This window comes from Pseudonaja textilis, chromosome 5 (genome assembly GCF_049901715.1).
Source record: "Pseudonaja textilis isolate UNSWEBS1 chromosome 5, rPseTex1.2, whole genome shotgun sequence".
Lineage (NCBI taxonomy): Eukaryota > Metazoa > Chordata > Lepidosauria > Squamata > Elapidae > Pseudonaja > Pseudonaja textilis.
Window position 1 is genome coordinate 41,134,283 of NC_141994.1, and position 21,407 is coordinate 41,155,689.

General features: G+C 36.1%; 1 protein-coding gene across 2 annotated transcripts in view; it reads right to left on the reverse strand.

The window, feature by feature from the left end:
• Positions 1–4,706: 4,706 nt before the first annotated feature.
• CEP83 (centrosomal protein 83) overlaps positions 4,707–21,407 on the reverse strand; it is a 33,124-nt gene continuing 16,423 nt past the window's right edge. For both annotated transcript variants that reach the window (XM_026698640.2, XM_087934599.1), the window contains exons 8-16: positions 20,548–20,662; positions 18,128–18,272; positions 17,312–17,461; positions 15,394–15,469; positions 13,254–13,411; positions 11,763–11,892; positions 11,292–11,395; positions 5,976–6,153; positions 4,707–5,388 (exon numbers count right to left, since the gene is read on the reverse strand). In XM_026698640.2, the coding sequence (XP_026554425.1) occupies positions 5,203–5,388; positions 5,976–6,153; positions 11,292–11,395; positions 11,763–11,892; positions 13,254–13,411; positions 15,394–15,469; positions 17,312–17,461; positions 18,128–18,272; positions 20,548–20,662 (1,242 nt within the window). In that variant the 3' untranslated portion in view covers positions 4,707–5,202. The remainder of the gene's footprint in view (positions 5,389–5,975; positions 6,154–11,291; positions 11,396–11,762; positions 11,893–13,253; positions 13,412–15,393; positions 15,470–17,311; positions 17,462–18,127; positions 18,273–20,547; positions 20,663–21,407) is intronic.

Below are 21,407 nucleotides of genomic sequence, written 5' to 3' on the forward strand. Positions count from 1 at the left end.
CCTTCCCTTGCGATTGGAATACCAATTTTCTCAGCTATATTTTATAGGGCCTGCAGTGCTTGCATTTGAAGGCAAAACCATATTGTCTGCAACTCCTTCAGGAAGTTGTATCTTTTCCTGGGATTGGGCTGGTTCACCAAAGTTATAGCAGAATCCCAGGAATAGGTTTGGTATAAAGAGTGCTATGTACATACCCTAAAGCCTGGGTGTCAAACTTGCGACACCATATCATCACGTGATGTATCATGACTTTTTCCCCCTTTGCTAACCCGGGGGTGGGCATGCCCAGCATGAGACACATCCAGCCCAGGGGCTGCTAGTTTGACACCCCTACTCTAAAGTGTCTCCTAGATTTCAAATATGAAGCACTGCTGTGTTCTAATATTTAGAGTTTATTTGTTGCCTATCACATCCTGCTCAGATTAATATTTACAGGGAACACATCAGCAGATGTTTGCATGTGCTGTATCAATTTTTAAATTTTTAAACAAAAAAACTTAAAAGTGCCTCAACAAATTGCAGGTTTTGGTCCCACTACTTCTTGCTAGGAAAATTCTAACGGCATTGGAAAGATTAACTAGCCATTATAGGCTGAGGATTCTTTAGGGCGAACTTGCCCAACCTTGGCAATTTTTAGACGTAGATTCCAACTCCCAGAATTCCCAAGATGTGTTTCACTACAGGGGTCCCCAACTCCAGGCTGCAGACTAGTACCAGTCCATAGCCCTTTGGAAACTGGGTCATGCAAGCAGTAGGTGAGCACATAAAGCTCTATTTGTGCATGCAAAGAATTACGTTGTGCACATGAAACCCTCCCAGCCTGCCACTGCCGGTCTGTGAAACCAAAAACGTTGAGATCACTGTTCTAATAGATAGGAAAATGGAGGGAAGAGCCATTCCCACACTGTTTCTTCTAAGGTATAGATAGGTAGAGAAGAAACCTGTATATTTTTCATTGAATACATCTATGTAAAAATAAAAAAGCAAAGCACTAAGGCTGCTTTGTTTTTTCTTTTTTTCAGAAAATGTTTTACAATCATGTGGAAAGTAGATTTTAAAAAATTAAAAGAATATTATACACAAGGTGACATATTTACCAATAAATGCTGAACATTTCCCTCCCTAAATAATTACCTGTTAATGAGTAACATAGGAATGAGCAAAGCAGACAACTGAATGTTACACAGCATGGATGTCTCTAAAGGTCAGACCAGAGCTTCCTAAACTAAATCTGTTCAGAAATGATACAATGAATTTGTATGTTCCCATCCCCCACACAATTAAAATGAATGATTATAATGGGATCCAACTTGGGCAAGAAATAACTATACATTTTTAAAAATTAGCATTTAGTTTTTATATCCAATAAAACCATAATAAAGCTATACAAGGGAATTTCTTTGTAAATAAGCAATTCCTCCCTCCCCATATTTAAAACTGTATTTTTAATGGAAAAGGGAAGGACGTGCTGACTTTAGTTCCTGAATTCGAGTTTCATTTTGAAGAGTTACTGTTATGCAGCAGAGTCAGGAAGGAAAGGGGGCGAAGGTGCCTCTAAACCAGCTTGAGTTAAACACTTGCACAACACTGACAGATGTTGCTTTCAGAATATCTGCCAGTTATTGCCCAGGCCCAAGGGCTGCTCTTTTGAAGGGCAAAATGGTGATGATGGTGCTTGTGAAAGAAAAAAATATATGAAAAAGACCACTCAGGCTTATTTGACAGGCATTATAGAATTGCTTTGCTTTCAGTAACTGTTAAACCTACTCAAAAAAGGAGCAGCAAGGAAGGTACTCAGAATGGGATTTCCCCAAAATTAACCCTTTTTAAATACCTAAACAGGATCCCCCCCTTCTTTCTTCCCTTTTTCATCCTAATTCATGATTTCTGTTCAGTTGTTTTCCTCCTGTTCTTTTTCTCCCCAAACAGCCACTCTTTCTTGAATTGTCATGCTGATGTTTTTTTTTAAAAATGTTCCATTTCCACTGGGGAATGTGTGTGTGTGTATATATATATATATATATTTCTCTGCGTAAAAGTGGTTTGTGCATGCAGAAAGGATCAGTATTGTAAGTGGAGCACTTTATTTCATTTTGATCAGTAGTTACTAAATTAATACATTCGGGACCAGGGATTATACTCATTTAAGGGGAAAATAATTTCCAATAAGCATATAGATATAGAGGCATAGGGTGGGAAGGGGAATGTCTGGAACTGGATTTTAAAGTTATTTGAAAATTGCAATGTATTTATTGCATATTGCGTTATTGAGAGGAACTACTGAAATAAAATATTTCTGACAATCTCTGGAAACAAGCCAAATTTTAGCATTCCTACTATAAATGTGTAAAACAATTAAAATTTTATAGATGCATATAATTCCAATCTATTAGACTTAAAGTAACTGTTTACAAGTATAAATGGAGTTGGAAAATGTATTGTATGAATATGTAAAATATTTCATTTCATACATATAAACTGTGATGTTTGTTTTTGTTTGATTTGAAATTTTAGTATATGTTCCAGTTTTTCAAGAAATCAATGTGAAAACAAGTATAGCATTTTTAAATGGGCAAATAGTTTAGAAGGGTTTTTTTTTTTTTACAGAAATCAGTTTTATTCCAGAATTATAATTTTCAAACCTGGAAAAAAAATAAAGTTCAAAACTTCAATCAGCCAGAATGGTATTTGTGTACTTATTGCCAGAGAACTTTGTGTTCTCACTAGAGCTGACAATTGTGTTTTTTTTAAAAAAAAAACAAAACAGAAAGTTAGCCCATTAGATTTGTATTAAAATTGAAAATTTACAGTTCTTAAGTTTGAAGAGAATGGAGGCCAACTGAATTCCAATGTGACATATGAGCCAGACAGCAAAAAGGTCTTTCCAGCAATTTAGCACCCGGCAAAGTTTGTAAGGAAGGTGATCCATCAGAAGCTCAGACCCTAAGCTATTTAGAACATAAACAATAATACTACTATCAATTCTGCCTGTACCTTAAATTTTTTTGGTTCCTGTATCTTGAATTATCTATGTGCCAAATTGTGCAATTGCTTCATCTATGCACCTTTTCAAGGAAAATCCTATAATGTTGGGATCAAGGTGCTGACCAAAGGTGGATAGCTCATGAATGGACATAAGCATCACAGTATAATTGGGCAAATTCAGCCCTCACTTAGGAATCTAGTAATATCCAAACCACCTTTTGGGGGAGATTGTAAACCTATACAAATACTGAATCTGGTTTTATATTTTCAGTAGCATGAATCATGACTGAATATATATGTTCAGCTTAATGTCCATCATTAAACTGATTACATGTTTATTTATTTAGTATATAGATAGCATAGAGGAGCCTTGGTGGCACAGTGGTTAGAGTGCAGTACTGCAAGCTACTCCTACTGCAATTTGGCAGATCGAATCCCACCAGGCTCAAGGTTGACTCAGCCTTCCATAGTTCCACAGGAAAGTTGGTCAGAATTGATGGCAAGATGAATGCAGTATGTTATCAAAAGATACTGGAGAAAAATTTGCATTCATCAGCCCGGAAGCTGCACATGGGACATACTTGTACATTCCAACATGACAATGATCCAAAACACAAGGCCAAGTCGACCTGTCATTGGCTATAGTAGAATAAATTGAAGGTTCTGGAGTGGCCATGTCAGTCTCCTGACCTCAATATCATTGAGCCACTCTGAGGAGATCTCAAATGTGCATTTCATGAAAAACAACCCAAGAATTTACAGGAACTGGAGGCTTTCTGCCAGAAAGAATGGGCAGTTTTACCATCTGAGAAGATAAAGAGCCTCATCCACACATACCACAAAAGACTTCAAGCTGTCATTGATGTTAAAGGGGGCAATGCACTGTATTAAGAACTGGGGTATGTAAACTTTTGATCAGGGTAGTTTGGGTAGTTTCTGTTGTCATTATGATTTAAAAAGAGTAAACACAGTTGATCGATAATAAATGGCTTCAACCAAACACTAACCATGAGTGAAAGAAACATTTTTGTGTTATCATTCATTTTCTCTGAAAAATGGCAAAGAAATCATAAATTCTGCCAGAGTATGTTAACTTATGAGCACAACTGTACATGTTATAAATGAATGTAATAAATAAATATATCTAAGGCCATTACAGCTAGCTCAAGAAAAGTCAGTGGTGGAAGCACATGAACTGTCCCCATACACTGTTTTCTTATCAAATTTGCTGATTAGCCTACTGGAGATATGAGTCCTAACTCTTCAAGTTTCAGTGATATGTCAGCTCAACAGCCATTCAGAATTAAATGCTAGTTAGCAGATGTTTCACTACCAACTAACTTAACACTTATGAACTGGCAATAAAAATAGTCTTCACCTATATATCAATCCTAAAAAAAGTAAAAGTAGCAGAATCACTTAAATTTGTTGGACAGTGGAATACTTCTATTCTGTCATCAAATCCCTGAAGAAATGGCAGAATCTGAGCTGCAGAAGTTTTTTTATTATTGTTATTGTTGTTGTTGAGATGATTTGTCCATTTTTAGGCTTGTTTACTGACTTACCGGAAACTGCTCAAAACAAATTAATAAAATGCTTTAGAAATTGTTTTGTAGCTTACCTTATTAAAAGTTAAGAAACTGTAGAATAAAAACAATCCACTAATTTCAAAATTATGTTTTTATGGCTGTTAAATAATTAAATAAACACAGAGAAGATAATTTTACAAAAATATATTATAGATTTGATTAGTTAACAAAACTTTGATCTGAAACACACACATTTTTGCATGTAGGTAAACAACATTCATATTCACTTAAAATGTGATTATTTTTCTTGATATTTCATAATATATTAAAGTGCAGATAGCAAAATATTTTTCAAAGGTAAAATTGTGGACAAAATTCATATGATAACAGACCTCAAACAATGTTGTTTTCCATTTTCTCAGTATTTTATTATTAGCTGTTATTCAGCTTGGTGAATAACAAAAAATGGAAATTTTTTATAAAATTTGAGAAAAGTACTGTTAGCAAAACATTACAGTGCAACATGATTCTTAGAGTGTAAAATCAGAAAATTATTTTCCAAATATTTCAATTATAATTTTTTTTAAAAAGTATTAAAAATAATACAAATGATGTAAAACAGAGCTTTTACCTATTTCACGGCACTTGTAGATGAATTTTTGGCAAAAGATGAAAAATGTTTAATGGTTTATTTGGCATCTCCAGATGACAGATCATATTGTTCCACAAACTTATTTCTGTCTGATTCAGTACTTATTTCCGACTGAGGTCGTTCAGTAGAAGCACCAAGTTCTCGCAGTTGCTTTCTCTGTGTGGTCTCTAGTTCTTCCAAACGTTTACGAAGCAGTGAAAGTTCTCTTTGATGTTGCTCCTCCTTCATAAGAGATAAAGGAGATGGGTAGAGGGAATGTAGTACATTATTTAACACTTTCATTTTTAAAGATATTGTAGAACCATAGAAGATTCAGGCTACTGGTTCTGGCTTTTAATAATATGTTCTGATTGTAACCAAAAACAGTACTTTAATACCATGGAGACAATAAAGATGCCTATATTGATTTATAGGAACTTGCTTGTAACTAGAGGAATTAAGAGAATATTACATAGCTTATCTAAAAGTTTAGATAACCGTCACTGTAAAAATCATACAGAAATTGTAAGATTTTAACCAAAATCAATAGAATTAAAGAAATGGCATTACTACTTTTCTGCATAATTAAGGTTAGGATTTGTGTATCATATAACTTTTGGTTCAACATGGTAATGTTCAAAATGGCAACATCTTAGCTGCAAAAATGGCAGCATCTTAGCTGCAAAATGGCAGTCACAAATAAAATTCTCAGTTCTCTTTCAATACTAGGATATTGTTTCGTTAAATTTTATTACTGAAAAATAGAAACTTTATTTTGTATGCTTTTTGAAACACTATTACCTACTCTGTCATATGGGAATATTACATACCTGAAGGAGAGGGAAGGGTAATTCTGGCCCAGGAATCAAAGATGAAGATAATAAATTAGCTGGATTCAGTATTGGGATGTTGGGAAAAAGGATCAGTCTGCGGAACTCATTATGTCTCCGTTGCAGATCTTTTAATCTTTTCTGAAGACGGAGCTGTTCTTCAAAAGGAATATTTTGCCTATAACAAATATATATAACTAAATAAAAATTATTTTCCTACTAATATTTTCCTTGAAGCGCAGAGCTGACCCATTGATTGTGGTAGGAATTGATAACTTGTCACCCATACATATCTGACACTGTGGCCCAAAGTCACCCAGCCAGTTTTCTTTTGTTTTCTTTTTTTGTATATATTTTTTATTTTTAAATGTACATCAACATCAATATATGAACAGTGTGGTATCTGGGTATCATTCATTTTGATATAAATTGCAGTAATAATGTTAATAATATTTATTACATTAGTCAAACTTATGTAATCCTAGTATTAATACACACGTTTGTTTTAAACTAATTATTCAGTGTTTCAATGTGCCATTCTAATGTTAATCACAATATTATTTGAGCATGCATAGTAATGCCTTCTTTCAACCTCTAATCTCTTCATATAATTATTTCTTTTATGTTAATATTCCATTATTTCTACCTCTATTCTAGCTTCTAATCAGGCTACTATTACTAATGCTAGTGTTAATACATATTTTTAGTGAGACATAATACTTATTTAGTTATTCAATGTTTCAATGCACCATTCTAGTGCCAATTACCATATTATTTAAACATACATAATAATACCATCTTTCAACCTCAAATCTTTCCATCTAGCTATTGCTTTATATAAAAGTGTGTATTCTTATTTCTACCTTTATTCTAGTTTTTAATCAGGCCAACATTATGTTAAAATATTTTTACTTTCTATCCATCATCTTGTCAGTTTTAATACTTTAATTCTTATTCGTTTTTTTAGCTTCCCTCTCATACTCTTCTCTTGGATCTTTATCTCTATCTACATTTATATCTTTACTATTCAGTCTAAATATTTCTCCCCTCTCTATCCTTCTATGCTTCCACACCTCCAGAGTGTCTGCCCAAGCCCTTATCTCCCTTTCAAAAGTATCTTCCTGCTTATCTAATTCCGTTTTTATATCTCTTAAAGTACTTTTCCCTTGATTTATTTCATCAGTCATTATTTTTATTCTCTTCTCCTTTTCATCTTCTTGCTTTATTTGCTGATTTGTCTGTTCTATCTTTTCCTCCATTCTTTCTGTTGTTTCTTGTTTCCTCTCTTTCCTGGGGTTTTTGATCTTCATTTATTATCACTTGTAGAGTATTTTCTGTTTTCCCATTTATGCCATGCAATACGTTCTATATCTCCCTGTGATTCTTTGTCATAGTATCATTAATGCTTTGGAACATCAACACCATTTCTTTTAAAATTTCACTCATTTCCCCGATGGAGTATCTTGTCTTATTTTAGTAAGTCCCACTCTTGCACAATAGTCCAAAAACAATATATTCAAGCCTAATGTTGCTCCTCAGAAAGTAAAATAACCATAGTTCTTTATATCCCAAGATTGTTTAATCAATTCCAATTAAATAGTCCAAGAAGTTTTCCAAATATCTCCTTCAGTCCACTCTGTAAGTTCAAACATATATCTTCACATTCAAAAGTTGCGTTACTTACTTGGACTTCCAGTTTGAGTTCCTTCGCCGACAGACCAAAACCACGATTGTGCATGGTTTCGATCCGTGCTTGCCGCCGGAGCGTCCCGAGCCGGCTGGTTTCAGGGCTAAGCCACCCCATAGAGGTGGTGAAGAGGGGAGAGACTGCCAGCGGGGTTGAGGAAAGCCACATCTCTCCTCCTCAGCTGGCCATTACTCCCTTTCCCAAAGGCAGTTGCAGCGGTGGTCAGAAATGGCCACCTCAAAGAGCTCGACCGGAAAAGAATGTGCAGGAGGCAGATAAGAAGAGAAGTTTTGGATGACTGGGTTAAACTGCAAAAGCAACAACGTAAGCTACCCTGGAATTTAAACTATAAAAAAAAAACATTGTTCCCAAAGAAGATTTTGAAGCAGCAAAGGAGAGAGGGAAGGGAAAAGATTTGGGTTTTTTTTTTTCCTTCCCTTCCCTATACTGACAGCTAAGAGACTTAGCAAGAAATTGAAAAAAAAAACTACCCTGACATCAATAGGCATTTAAGCTGAAAATAAAATGTCAAAGGGATAATAAAGATTTCTGGATACTTAAAAGCTTTTAAAAGCAGGAAAAGAGAGAAAAAGAATAAAAGGGCAGGATCTGGAAAAATGGAGGAGACTGCCTGGAACTAAAAGGAATTTACAGTGAAACCGCAACAAGATTCCTAAAAGATACATTTTAACTGAAACTTGGCAACAAAATAATAGAACCCCAGGAAGAGAAAGTGGAAAAAAGAAGCAAGAAGAAACAGCTTTGCATTATTTGGATTACTTGGTGATCTTTGGATTTTTGGTTATTGCATTTAAATGACTAAAATCAATCGGGTGGTTGTTTAAGTGTTTAAAATGGCACCACTTTTAGAAGAACTGAAAATGGAACTTAAAAAGTACAAACAAAGATGCACAAAAAGGGAGAGGTTCTTTTGGCTCCGTATTTCAATTTTTAGAAATGGAGATCTGGAACTATGAGAAACAACAAGAAACGCTTGCAGAACAAGAAGATTGGGACAAAGAAGGAGCCATTTTTAATGATCAAGTAATTTTATGTGGGGGGGGGAAGGAAAGGGGGGAAAAGAGAATGAAAAGTTTAAGATTTGAAAAAACAACCCCAAAAAAGAAGAATAGTTTGAAAAATAAGTATAATATTAGAAAGCAACAGAAGAGGGGATTACAGAAGAGAGAATTAGAAGTAGAGAGACAAGGGGGTAAAAAGGGAAGGGAGAAGAAGAGAGGGAAGAAGGAAAGGAAAAGAAGTTATAAAGGACAGAAACAAGATTTAGAGAAACAGGGAAAAGGTAATTAATTATGAAAAGTTTATAAGTGTTCCCAAGGAACTATGATATTTAATTGAAAAGAAATGTTAAAGATGTTAAGATTTTAATGAATATTAATGATAGAATTGAATTGGAATGGAATGAGTGCTTTATTTACATATATATATATAGTCTTTTTTTAAGAATATAGTGTGTATTTTAAGAATGTACCAAGCAAAATTGGATTGGAAGTTATGTATTATATTGAATGTTAAAATTTTAAAGGTATACATTGAAGCTTAAATAAGAGTTGGACGGATAAAATTAAAAGATATAAAGGTGTCATACACCAATTAGTAACTACAGGGGAAAATTTGTTTAATGAGAAAAGATAATATGAAATTGAAACAGGACAGACAAAAGTATAAATATAATGATTTGAATTGAGATAATCAAAATAAAGTTGAGAATTAAAAGAGGGGAAAAACTATGTAGAAAATGTAAAACACTAATAAGATATGGAATAGAACACAAAAATGAGCATGAAATTGAGTTTGTGTCTGTATGAAGAAGTGATAACCTGGGACCATGCTATTTTCAAAAAAAGGTGTTTTATTTGCATTATGGTTTATTTTGTGAAAACCCAAATAATTTTTTTTTAAAAAAAGTTGTGTTACTTAGGTATCTTCCTTATTCCCACAGTTGAGTCTCCAGCAATCATAAAGTAGATAATTATAGAATAGTAGGTATCACCACAGTCCTCCAAATAAATATTGTTTATTTCTCTTATCAGGAATATTCCCAAACTTGTAGGGGTATGGTTTTTTCCATTCATCAGTTGATGGTGCCCTCAGCTTAGATTTCAGCATTGTTTCAAATCTAACAAGTATTTAATCCAATTTTAATTCGATTTATGGAAGCAAAGTCAGTTATTCAAGTAGATATTTCCACCATTTTAAAATGCCTTTCCAAAACAATGCCTACCCTGTTTAAAAGTCCAATTTTCTATGTTTCAAAATGTTTTTTACTTTTCTTCCCTTAGTTCCTTTCTTTGGAACTGGATTTTTTTCTCTATGCAATTGTTCGCTGCTTTAACAAATAGCAATAGCACTTAGACTTATATACTGCTTTATAGTGCTTTACAGCCCTATCTAAGTGGTTTTACAGAGTCAGCATATTTCCCCCAACAATTTGGGTCCTCATTTTACTGACCTCGGAAGGATGGAATGCTGAATTTGAGTGGGATTTGAACCTTGAGCCTGGTGGGATTTGAACTGCCAAACTGTAGGTAGCTGGCTGCAGAAGAAACTTGCAGCATTACACTCTAACCACTGCGCCACTGTTCTAAGTAGTTCTAAGAATCTCTTTTCCTGGATTTCCTTTTTTTTTCCTTTTAGGGTTAGGTTCTAGGTAAAGGAATCATCTCACCCAGTTCCAATCACTGTTCATCTATACCACTCCTGCACTTTCTTAGTTGGCTCGGCTGTCCCAGCTTCACAGGAGCCATAATGACTGCCTCTTCTCCTTGTCATGGATGAGAGGGATGAAGCCCTGGGTCGAGTGGAAGTATTGCGTCTCTCTGCGACCTGCGGGGCACCCCTCCTTTTTTCAGCACCACTACCGGGTGGCTTTAGCTCCCTTTGGAGCCCTCCAATGTGGAGATCTCACGTTCAATCTCGCTGCAACATCAGCCGGAAGTCACCCAGCCAGTTTTCATGCCTAAGGCAGGACTAGAACACACAGCCTCCTGGTTTCTGGCCTGATGTCCTAACCCAGAGGTATCAAGCTCAATTTCATTAAGGGTTCATATCAGGATTGCGTTTGACCTCAGGAGGGTGAGGTGGGCATGGGCAAGGTGGGCACTTGTGTTGGGGGCGCTTGTGGTGGTCCAAGCGCTCTGCCAGTGAAAATGGACTCCTGAATTCTGTTTTTGGTTTTGACAGCCTCCTGAAACTCTCTGCCAGCAAAAATGGAGCTCAGGAGGGTCACCCGCAGACCTCCCGAGCTCTGTCTTTGCTGGTAGAGGCACCCAATTGAAAAAGGGTTCTTTTAGTTAGAAGCATTTTTTTCTATTTATAAAAGAGTTTATGATATATGGTATCATAGTTTCAAGGTAACACTAGTGCTAAGAAAACATGTCTATATTCAGTACATAGAGCTTTCTGGGTTTTTTTCCAGAAATTTGTAAATGAATTTAATGAGTCTGTGGGTCTTGACCAAGTTGAGCTAATATATAGCCAGCTGTAAGTTCCTTTTAAAATAGAATGTTTTCTCATTAAGTAAGACAGCAAAGACTGTACCTAAAACATTTTAACAGCAACAGTATAAAACACTATGCAATTCAGAATCAAACAACATAAAATTATACCTGTTTAACACTTGGTTTTCTGTTTCTAGTTCTTCTCTCTTGGCTTCTAAGAGCTCTATCTTGTTCAGTAATTTCTTTTGCTTGTTGTCATTAAGTGTCTTTCTCTACATATTGAATACAATATACAAATTTATCTTTTTAAGGTTGACTCCCACGTTTAAATATGTAGTTGCTTATTTGCAGCTTGGCCCAAAACTTTCCCTATCACAAACATTCATCAGGAGAAATAGTAATGAGTGAATCAACTCTTGTTCTTTTGAAAGTAACTTGAAAATATGAAAAAGGCTACATTTAGCACAATTAAAATCAGCATCACGTTTCTTATATTAAGTTCATATATCATGGCTTCTCAGCCTTACAAACTTAAAAGAAACTTTGGTAATAATTATGTTATGTTTTTTACAGATTAGGATCTTCTTTTAGCTATATTATGGCACAAGCTTCTTTCAAAATTATGCATATGAGACATACCTTTTTCTGAGCAACCGATGCTCGATACAATTTCTCTTTTGTTACTTTATACTTGTCTTCTATCTCTGTGATGTGCTGAGTAAGTTTAAGTTTGTCTTCTAGCCACTTCACCTGTTTATCTTCCAAATACCTAAAAAACAAACAGTGGTTATTTTACAAATCAATTCTACTTCTTCACAGAAATGAACACTATAAATCCACAGATATGAGTCACATCCTTGTTTGCTATCTGAAAACATAAAGAATACTTGATATACCCAGATGAATTCCCAACAATCCTAAAAAGCATGCTTCTTATTAGTCTATCTTCTATTAGTCTCTCTTCTTGAGAGGAATCACTGTCCTTTTGAAAACACCCCTTCTCCCTGAAATCCAGCAAGCCCCTACGCCTAGGTTTCCGGAATGCCTTGAATTGCTGGCTTTTCCTACAAATATTAGGGTACAAGGAGATAGGAATTAAACAAAGGTGAATGTTGGTATATGGGAGTATTATGTATTTGGGAGAGCAGGAAATTCTTGGTTTTTGTTTTGTTTGGGCTATTTTATTACTAAGCCAGCATAATACAGGATACATGGTACAAAAGATTGGGGGAAGGTACATAAATCTTTTAAATAAATACAGAAATATTCCTGCAAATCTTTGCTATTACCCTGCTACCTATTTTTATTGATTGTGTAAATCTTTTGAAAAATATATAGTATTCTATAATATATGAGAGCATATATTATTGCATTTTTAGTCTTTTTTCAGGCATAGGCAGCTGCTTCATAAGTTGTTTTGAATGTCTTTTCAAGAACATTATTAATTGGGAATTAAGCACGGACTGTGCTACTAAATTACTGAAAAATTCTGGAAATAATGGGTCACCTACATTAAGAACAGTATGTAAAATACTGTCATAACATTTTGACACAGAATATAAATATTGTTATAAGACACATCTTGGTGGTAAGACAGATTTTAAGATATTGGGTTCTCAAATTCCCTCCTTCAGAAGCAAACTCTTCACTGAGCCACCATACACTGTTGCCACTGTCATAGGTACTATAGGACAGTGGTCACCAACTGGGGGGCCGCGGCCCACTAGTGGTCCATGAGAAAATTTTGGTGGGCCACAGAGAAATGTCCCCTCAAAGCACCCCTCAAAGCAATTAATCCAGGCTGCAGGGGAACACAAGGCTGTGCTGCCCTCATGGCCCCCACCCTTCGGCCAAGTGCAAACCTGCAAAAAGCAGCACATCCCTCGCCAGCCAGGACGAGTTGATGGTGCTGTTGCAGTAAGAGGGGGCTGGCGACACAGGAGGGCTGAAACAAAGATACAGATTTGGTCGATCCTTAAAAGACTGGAAAAATTATTGATAAATCCATATTCTGAATCTCTTCAAGAGAAAATTCTGTTACAGACAAATTAACCTATACTTGTCTAGGGCAAGTTGCTCTTCATGTCATCCAAATGCAACAGTACTATTGCATTAACAATGAAATCATACTTCTCTGAATCTGCTTGAGCTCTTTCTGCTTGACTTCGTGCAATACGACATTCATGTTTTAACATCTCCAGCATTTCCTTGAGTTTCTGATTGGAATCCAATAAATCATTCTCTGACTGTGAAAGGGAAGCCACTCGAAGTTGCAGATCATGCAGTTGCTGCAATGGAATGAAATAATCAATTTATCAAATTCTAGAGCAACAGTCCCCAAACTTTCCAGCTTGAGAGACCTGCCCGAGGCTGTGTGTGTTTCCATGCGAGTAGCGTGCCTGTATCTGAATGCGTATAAGTCCATTTGCATAAGCCAGTTGCTCACACAAATGGAGTTTTTGCACACAAGCACCTGCTGCTCATGCAAATGGAGCTACACACCCACTTGCCTGCCACTTGTGCAATCCAGTTTCAAATAGGCCACAGCCCTAATAGTGGGTCGCAACCCGGGGGTTGGGCTTCCCTGTTCTATTGTAAGGATAGAGTTTCTATGAACTCTAGTGTAGCCACCAACACACAAATCTGCTATTTTGAAATATGTACTTTATTTCAACAAAGATGTTTTGGGGGATTCAACTGAACATGCAGTATGATATGAAAGAGATCTCTGTATGAATAGGAATTCTGAACAATTAACACTGAATATTTCAGTGTTAGAAGTTTACACTGCTCTATAATCAGTTAGATATTAAAAAATCATCATGAAGATGCTACCCTTCGCACAACTTTGTAAGTCAGAAATAGCTAAAAGAATTGATTGGCACTAAAGGAGAAACACTTCATCAAAATCAGAAACCACTTACCACAATTCATCACCGTAAAATATGGCTCATTTAAAAATGAGATTATAATAGATGACCCTATTTAGATATCCTTCATCTTACACGTTTCTAATTATGTGAAGTCAGTTGAAAGCTTGTAACCAGAGCAAGAGAACGAGAGAGAAAAAAGGAACAGGAGAATTAATGATGGGGGAAGCAAAATGGGGAATTCAGTAGAGAAGATGGTAGGAGTATCCTGACTTCCTATCTCCAGAAACCAACATCAAAAAGAAAGACAATATGGAGCATTCCCTATACATAGTTGTATAATCTAGGAGCCCTCATAGATTCATGGCTTCTGCTAAAAAAAACAGGTGAATTGTAGCCAGAGAGGGCTTTGTACAGATTTATGTTGTGTGTCAGTTGTTTTGCTGTAAAATCCCAGCCCATCTGATCCAGCAGTCTGTTTTTACAACGGACAAGAAATTGAATAAGAAAACCTAGCAGTTTCCCAGAAAATGGTCTTCAGACATGCTCTAGATGAGCCTTTCCTTGAAGAATATTAGGAAGTTTAAGCTAGTTCAAAATGAGGCAATGAACACACTTTCTGGTACTCCAAAGTTCATCTGTGCAACACCATAGCTGTATGAGAAACATTGGCTTCCAGTATATTTCAGGTGCAACTTAATGTGCTGCTTGTTATCTTTAAAGCTCTAGTGGTGACATCAAAAAGCAACTTTTAAACTAGTCTCTGAGAGAAAGTTGGCAAATGATGGCACCAACCAGTTCAAAAAGATGCAGACATTTCAGAAAATCAACATCACCGTCTTTTAAACTTGTATGCTGCCCGACTCTTAGCAGTCAAAGAAATAATAAAAAAGTAAAAATAAAATATGCAAAGTGCAATGAAATAACGGATACAAGAAAAAAAGGCCAATATTGGAAGCGGGTTAATGGATATACATGATAATTATGTTTAAAAAGGTTGTGAAAAGGGCTCATTCCAACACTAGATACCTCCAAGCCAAGCTACAGAGTTAGAGATGAGAATGGAAACCTGGTAGAGTGGAAAGAATCGATGGCATAATCATTTTTGACTACAACTTCATGGGAACAACAGGTTGACATGTAAAAAAAACAAAACGAAAGTTTAAAATTGTATCATTCTTCCTAACATCAAATACTACCACCAAAAAAATTACATATTCTTTCTTGTATGTGATGCTGATGACTTCTGGACTTTTGTATCCACGGAAGCCTCTTTTTCTATTTTTGAAATTGAAGAGGGCAATCAAAACAGAAAAACCCCCAAATATGAAATAAAATAAAACCATCACGTGAACTGCTACAAATTAAAATAGATGAAAGAATATAAGCCAACTTCGTACCTGCTTTAGATTTGCATTTTCACTTTTCTCTTTTTCTAGGTCCTCAGAAGCAGTAACTTGTTCTTGAATCTTTACTCTACAAGTCAATACGAAGCAGAGCTGTAAAATATTTCCTTAAAAACATGTCTATACAGGAAGTCCTTGAGTTAAATGATAATTGGATCAAAAATTTCAATGGCTAAGCAATGCTATTTTTCATTCATTCATACAACTTATATGCCATCCAACTCACCAAGAAGCGATTCTGAGTGGGTTACAATCATTAATTAGTTGCTAGGGGAAATATCATATGACCTTATTGCTCAGTGACAGAAAACCTAGCACTCCCTGTTGCTGCTGTTAGCCAAATCCCACCAGTTGTTAGGCAAGGACCCACTCTGATCCAAACCATTCCTGTTCCTGAGCTTTGACAAGGTAAGAAACTGCTTCCTATTGAATCTGTCCCACCCGCTTATCTTCAAATGCTATGCCCTGTCCTACCAGTGCTTTGGAAAGCTTCTGAGGCCTTCTAGAGCACTGCAAGAACAGGTTGTGCTATTTGGAGAACAGCAAGTGTGTCATTCTCAATGGTTCAGAAGATCTCAGAAGCTTTTCAAAGGCTTTCCAAACCATCACCTTATCCTGAACTATCTGCAAATAGCTTGCTCCATTCTCATGATGCACTATTTAGAGCAGGGGTGTCAAAGTCAAGGCCTATGGGCCAGATGTGGCCTATGGGATGCCTAATTCTGGCCCGCAGGGCTGGCCTGGAAATATCAAGGGACTGGCCCGCGGTGCCTCTGGCAGCTAAAATGGGCCATGTGCGGGGGGGCCTGCCTCATTTTCACCCTCCATGGCTTCCTGCAGCATTCTGCCAACTGAAACCAGGGGCGAAACCCAGGCTGAAAACCGGGCCCAAAAAACAGCCCAAATACGGGCCACGTGGCCTGTTTTTGGCTGGCAGAGTGCTGCAGGAGGCCATGGAGGGCAAAAACGAGGCGCCCCAATCATGCCACTAAGGAGTCCTGCTGTGCAGGACTGCTGTGCAGAGTGGTCAAAATGGCAGAGATATGGGGGAAAGATCAGTGGGTGCCAAGAGCTGAAACATTATAAATGTGGGTAGATTGCCAAGCACCCAAATTTTGATCACATGACCACAGGGAGTTGCATCTGCGTAACTTCAGGGACTGGTTGTAAGTATTACATGTCCAGTGCCAGTGTAACTTCAAACAGTCATTAAATAACAGAATTGAAGTATTTAAATATTCTGAATAACTTAAATTCTCCTTTCTTAATTGAGCATAAAATGCCACACTGTTTGGGATACAGAAAAATTTTGGAACAAGGATATTAGGGCTATTAAATAAAGAAGCAGCCAAGGCTTTATACTCAGGAAAGCATTATTATTGCATAAGTAATAAAGTAAGGCCAAATTATAAATTTATCCTTGGATGTTATAAATGCTAATAATCTGGTAGTCAAGGAAGAAGTGACAAAGATATAAGGGAGATATAAAGAACTTTAACCATTTTCTGAGTTTATAAAACAGCAAAACAAAAACATTTTGTTTTTCCCTCGCTTTTATCCCATCTTTATTATTATTCTTGTGTTCATTCTTCCTAACTGAAAATTGATTTTTCAATGAAGTTTTCAACCCTAAGATGCAGTTTAATAAATTTTGTTTAAACTAAAATAATAAGGCTGAAGGAATAAAAATGTTCAATAATTAGACATGGATAGCAAAATCTGTATAAGAAATTGCTACAAACAAACATTCTTATCAAATTAATGTAATTAATTTGCTTTATAAAAAATAGTAATAGTTCTGCTTTATCTTTATTGGAAACTAAGTGCTTGCTTTAATATTCCTCTTGTGTAACTAAATTGTTACATTCTAACTTTTTAAATACATTAAATCCTTATACAGTTAGTACCTTACCGAAGATTTTGGATTTCCCTTTTGGTGGACTCTTCTTCCAAGCGCATAGCAGATATCTTTTCTTCATACTGATCTTTCTCTGATTGCCTCTGAGCGTCTTGCTCCATTCTGGTTTTCTCTAGTTCAGTTAGTTTAGTTTCAAGTTCTAACCTGAAATATAGCGAATAGCTGTAAAAAGCAGTTGTTTAAATTATAGGATTATGTTTCATAGGTCAGATTTTGTGGGGGAGGGGGTGTCTTCAAGTCAGCAAGGATTCTTGGCAACTGCTTGAAAGAGTCCCAGCAATTTTCTTGGCAATTTTTTTCGGAAGTAGTTTGACACTGCTTCCTTCTTAGAGCTGAGAGAGGGACTGGCCCAAGGTCACCCACCTGGCTTTGCCATAAATGGGATTAGAACTATCGGTCTCCAAGCGACTAGTCTGATGTCTTCACCACTATACTAACCTGACTTTCATAGCCAGACCAGGTATCAGATACCCAGGCCATAAGAAATGTTGGTATCATTACATACATACAACTTACTTTTATTGACAAAGCCCCAGGAGTAAAGCAAAAACTGTATATACTGTATTTCCTCATGGATGATGTTGATGTAAGGCAACACATTTTGGGGGGCAATGGAAAGGACATGGAAGCAAGAAATGAGATATTGTAATCTAAAACAGTATAAATAGAAATGTCAACAGCAATTGAAATAATATAAATTTTATAGCCAGGACAGGAAGCACAATGAATTATAATCAAAGAGAATCAAAGGCAGACATTGCAGTTTTTATTTTTAAAAATGCTGGGGAAAACAAACAAAAATGTACATACTTCTCCTCCTGTAATGCTGCAATTTTTTGGAAGCCTTCTTCTTTGGAAGCTTGTAATTTACGTATTAATTCACGATCCTTTTCTACTGAAAGCGCTTTGTGCCGCTCAAGAGTTGTCTTAAGTATTTCGTTATCTGAATGTAATCCTGTTATATGTTTTAAAAAGTTATTGTTCTATAGTCCCAATTATACTGAGTCTTTAAAAATATTAAAATCTTTGTGCAAACACTGAGAACATAGAATTGAGACTCCTAATTATCACACATATAATTGCCTAACCAGACAACCAATGACGTTTTGGGTCATTCTTTTTTCCAAATACAATACAGGTAGTCCTTGACTTACAACAGATCATTTAGTGACCATTTGAAGTTACAAAGGCATTGAAAAAAGTACCTTATGACCATTTTTCATACTTATGACATTGCAGCATCCCCATGGTCATGTGAGTTACATTCAGATGCTTGATAACTGGTTCATCTTTATGACGGTTGCAGTGTCCTGGAGTCCTGTGATCATCTTTTGTGAACTTCTGACAAGCAAAGCCAATGGGGAAACCAGATTCACTTAACAACTGTGTTACTAATTTAAGAACTTCAGTGATTCACTTAACAAATGTGGTAAGAAAAGTCATAAAATGGGGCAAAATTCACTTAATGAATTTCTCACTTAGCAGTATAAATGCTGAGCCTAATTGTGGTCATAAGTTGAGGACTACCTGTATAGGCTTGCACTGTTCATATAACATAACTTCTTAGTAGGAATATATAAATATAAGTTATTATGGATACACACACATGCCTCTTACCTAAAAACAAAATGTCACAAATTTTAAAGAAATATTTGCACTGGAAATGTATAAGAAATATTTTCAAGCCAGGCAGACATTTCCTCTCCTCTAGGAATTACTATCATTATACCCGCAATTACTACATTTATCTCTGTGAGCATAGAGCTAGAGGTAAAGGTAATATTTGGATAATTAGAGAAAATGAAGCTCATGATCATGAATGGTCAAATTAATAGTCAAATTTTAATATAAAAAAAATAATGAACATAATCCTACTCCCCTGCTATATAGAATAACTGCCTACATTTGACTGATTTCATACTTAAGTGTAACAGGTGTCACTGGAACTTTTAAGGACAAGTTGTAGGCATTATTACAAAATGACAGTCAAAGAGTTTTCTAGTGACAAAACAGATGGTGCGGCCAGTCACAAAACCCATATTTACTGAATAAAATTCTCCATCCATCAATCTAGCCATCCAGAAAGACAGGTAGGCACAAAAATAATCCAGATAGTGTCACCCATGCCTTTTATTTTCTAAGAAACCTATCGTGGCACTAAGCCAGTGCTGGATAATGCTGTTTCTGCCAGCTTATGCGCTGCAGTATGCCAGCTTCTTCTTTTTAAATAAAAACAATCTAAACATTTTAAAAATAGTATAGTGAGCCTACTGTACACCAAGGAATGTGCCTAATGTCCTAACAGTAGGCACCAGCTTCCCTTTACCTGTGCAAAAATACACAAAGTGCATTTGGGCAGTTAGCAAATAAATATCAGTTACTGCTCTTGTTGTTATCAGATATTGCTCATTTAGCTACCACATCTGAGACCATCAACTCAGTCATGAAGGGAGACAGTCGCTAAACTAAAAATGACGTGACTGCAACTATGCTTACTAATTTTATTTTAGTCTTCCCTTTACAGCATCGGAATGAAACAATCCCAAGCAGTGGGTGGTCACCCCAGCACTGGGATAATTAGCAAGCACTGCTTAAGAGCAAACGAAAGCCTTTAGAGGTCAGTTTGTTTAACTTGCTGTTTGCACTTTTTAGGGATGCACTGCACTGCAGAGAAAAGCAGCTCAAGAAGCAGCTCCTTGTTTAAGCAATGTCTCCAGTCTGTAGGGTGGGAATGGGCCTGGCGCAGGACAATTGCTAACTGTAAAGATAAAATGTGACTGAATGTAAGGGAATGTGTGGATGACCCTGGGGAATGAGGGAAAGAGATGTCACCTAGGAAACAATCAGACAAGAAAGCCCTGGGGGCTTTAACAGTCAGAGAGAAACTTAGGAAGCACCTGCCCAAATGGATCAAGCAGTTAAAAAGTGGTGGTGGGGAGTTTCAACTTTTAGACTTGGAAGATTCTGTTAATATAGCCTTATTCTATATAGTAGAATAGTTGTGTTTCAGGTTGGTGAACCCCTGGGAGAGCTGACACAGACAGAGAGATGCTGCAAAGATTGTAAATGCCGGCATTGGTTGCAAAGTTACTTTTTCATCACCATCATAACAGCAGATGATTGCTCTCCAAGGCAGCACTAAACAAGGACAAGTATAAACAAGTATTATATCTCACCCAATATAACAATTGTAGTTGGTATATTAAATAATTGAAATACTAATATTTTACCATCCAATGCACTTTGAATTTTGTTCTTTTCTCTTTCTATCTCACTCTTTGCTCTTGCTGTCTCCAGCTTAATGTTTGTTATTTCTATCTTTTGTGAATGCTTCAGTTCTTCAATCTATAGAAAAAGAATGTATAATCATTTTTTAGTTTTGATAAAAAGATATTGCAAAATTATCTTTCTTGAAATGATAGTAAAATGGTAAGATTTATACCCGATTCCACCTTATCTCACTGGCAAGATTCACAAACGCTACCAATGGTTCTTCTGAGCTTTCCGCTTTAGAAAAATAACTCATTTTAGCTAAAAATCTGAAATAATATTTGCAATTCTCTGCTCTTATAAAATATTTTGTATGAGGTATTGTTGCCAAATGAGACTTTGTAGGCTTTGTTAAGAGCAAGATATTTTCTCAAGTGGTCTTCACTGAAAAAAACCCTCTTCCCTAAAGAGATTTTCTAAATCTTGTACTTTATTTTTCTTTCTGGGTTTTTCGCTACAACTAGATGCCTTTTCTGATTTTTCGTATCTTCTTACTTTAGTGCAAAAATGAATTTCATTTTATTTCTTTATAGGCATCCTTGGATTATGAAAGCAATTGGGGCTGGGTTTGCCAAGTAATATGGTCATGAAGTGTGATATCTAAGGACCACATTGCTTGACCACAGCACTGATTGGCTGTTGGGGATATAACTTGAGGACAGTGTGGATCCTTAAATGGAAAGAGGTGGGAATCCCAGGTAAGGAGCATGGGAGTATCACGGGTGCCAAAGGGTTGTATGGGAAAGATAGGAAGATATACAATGGCTGGAAAACCCACAGTAAATACCATTTATTCAGCATTGTCATAATTTTGAATTGT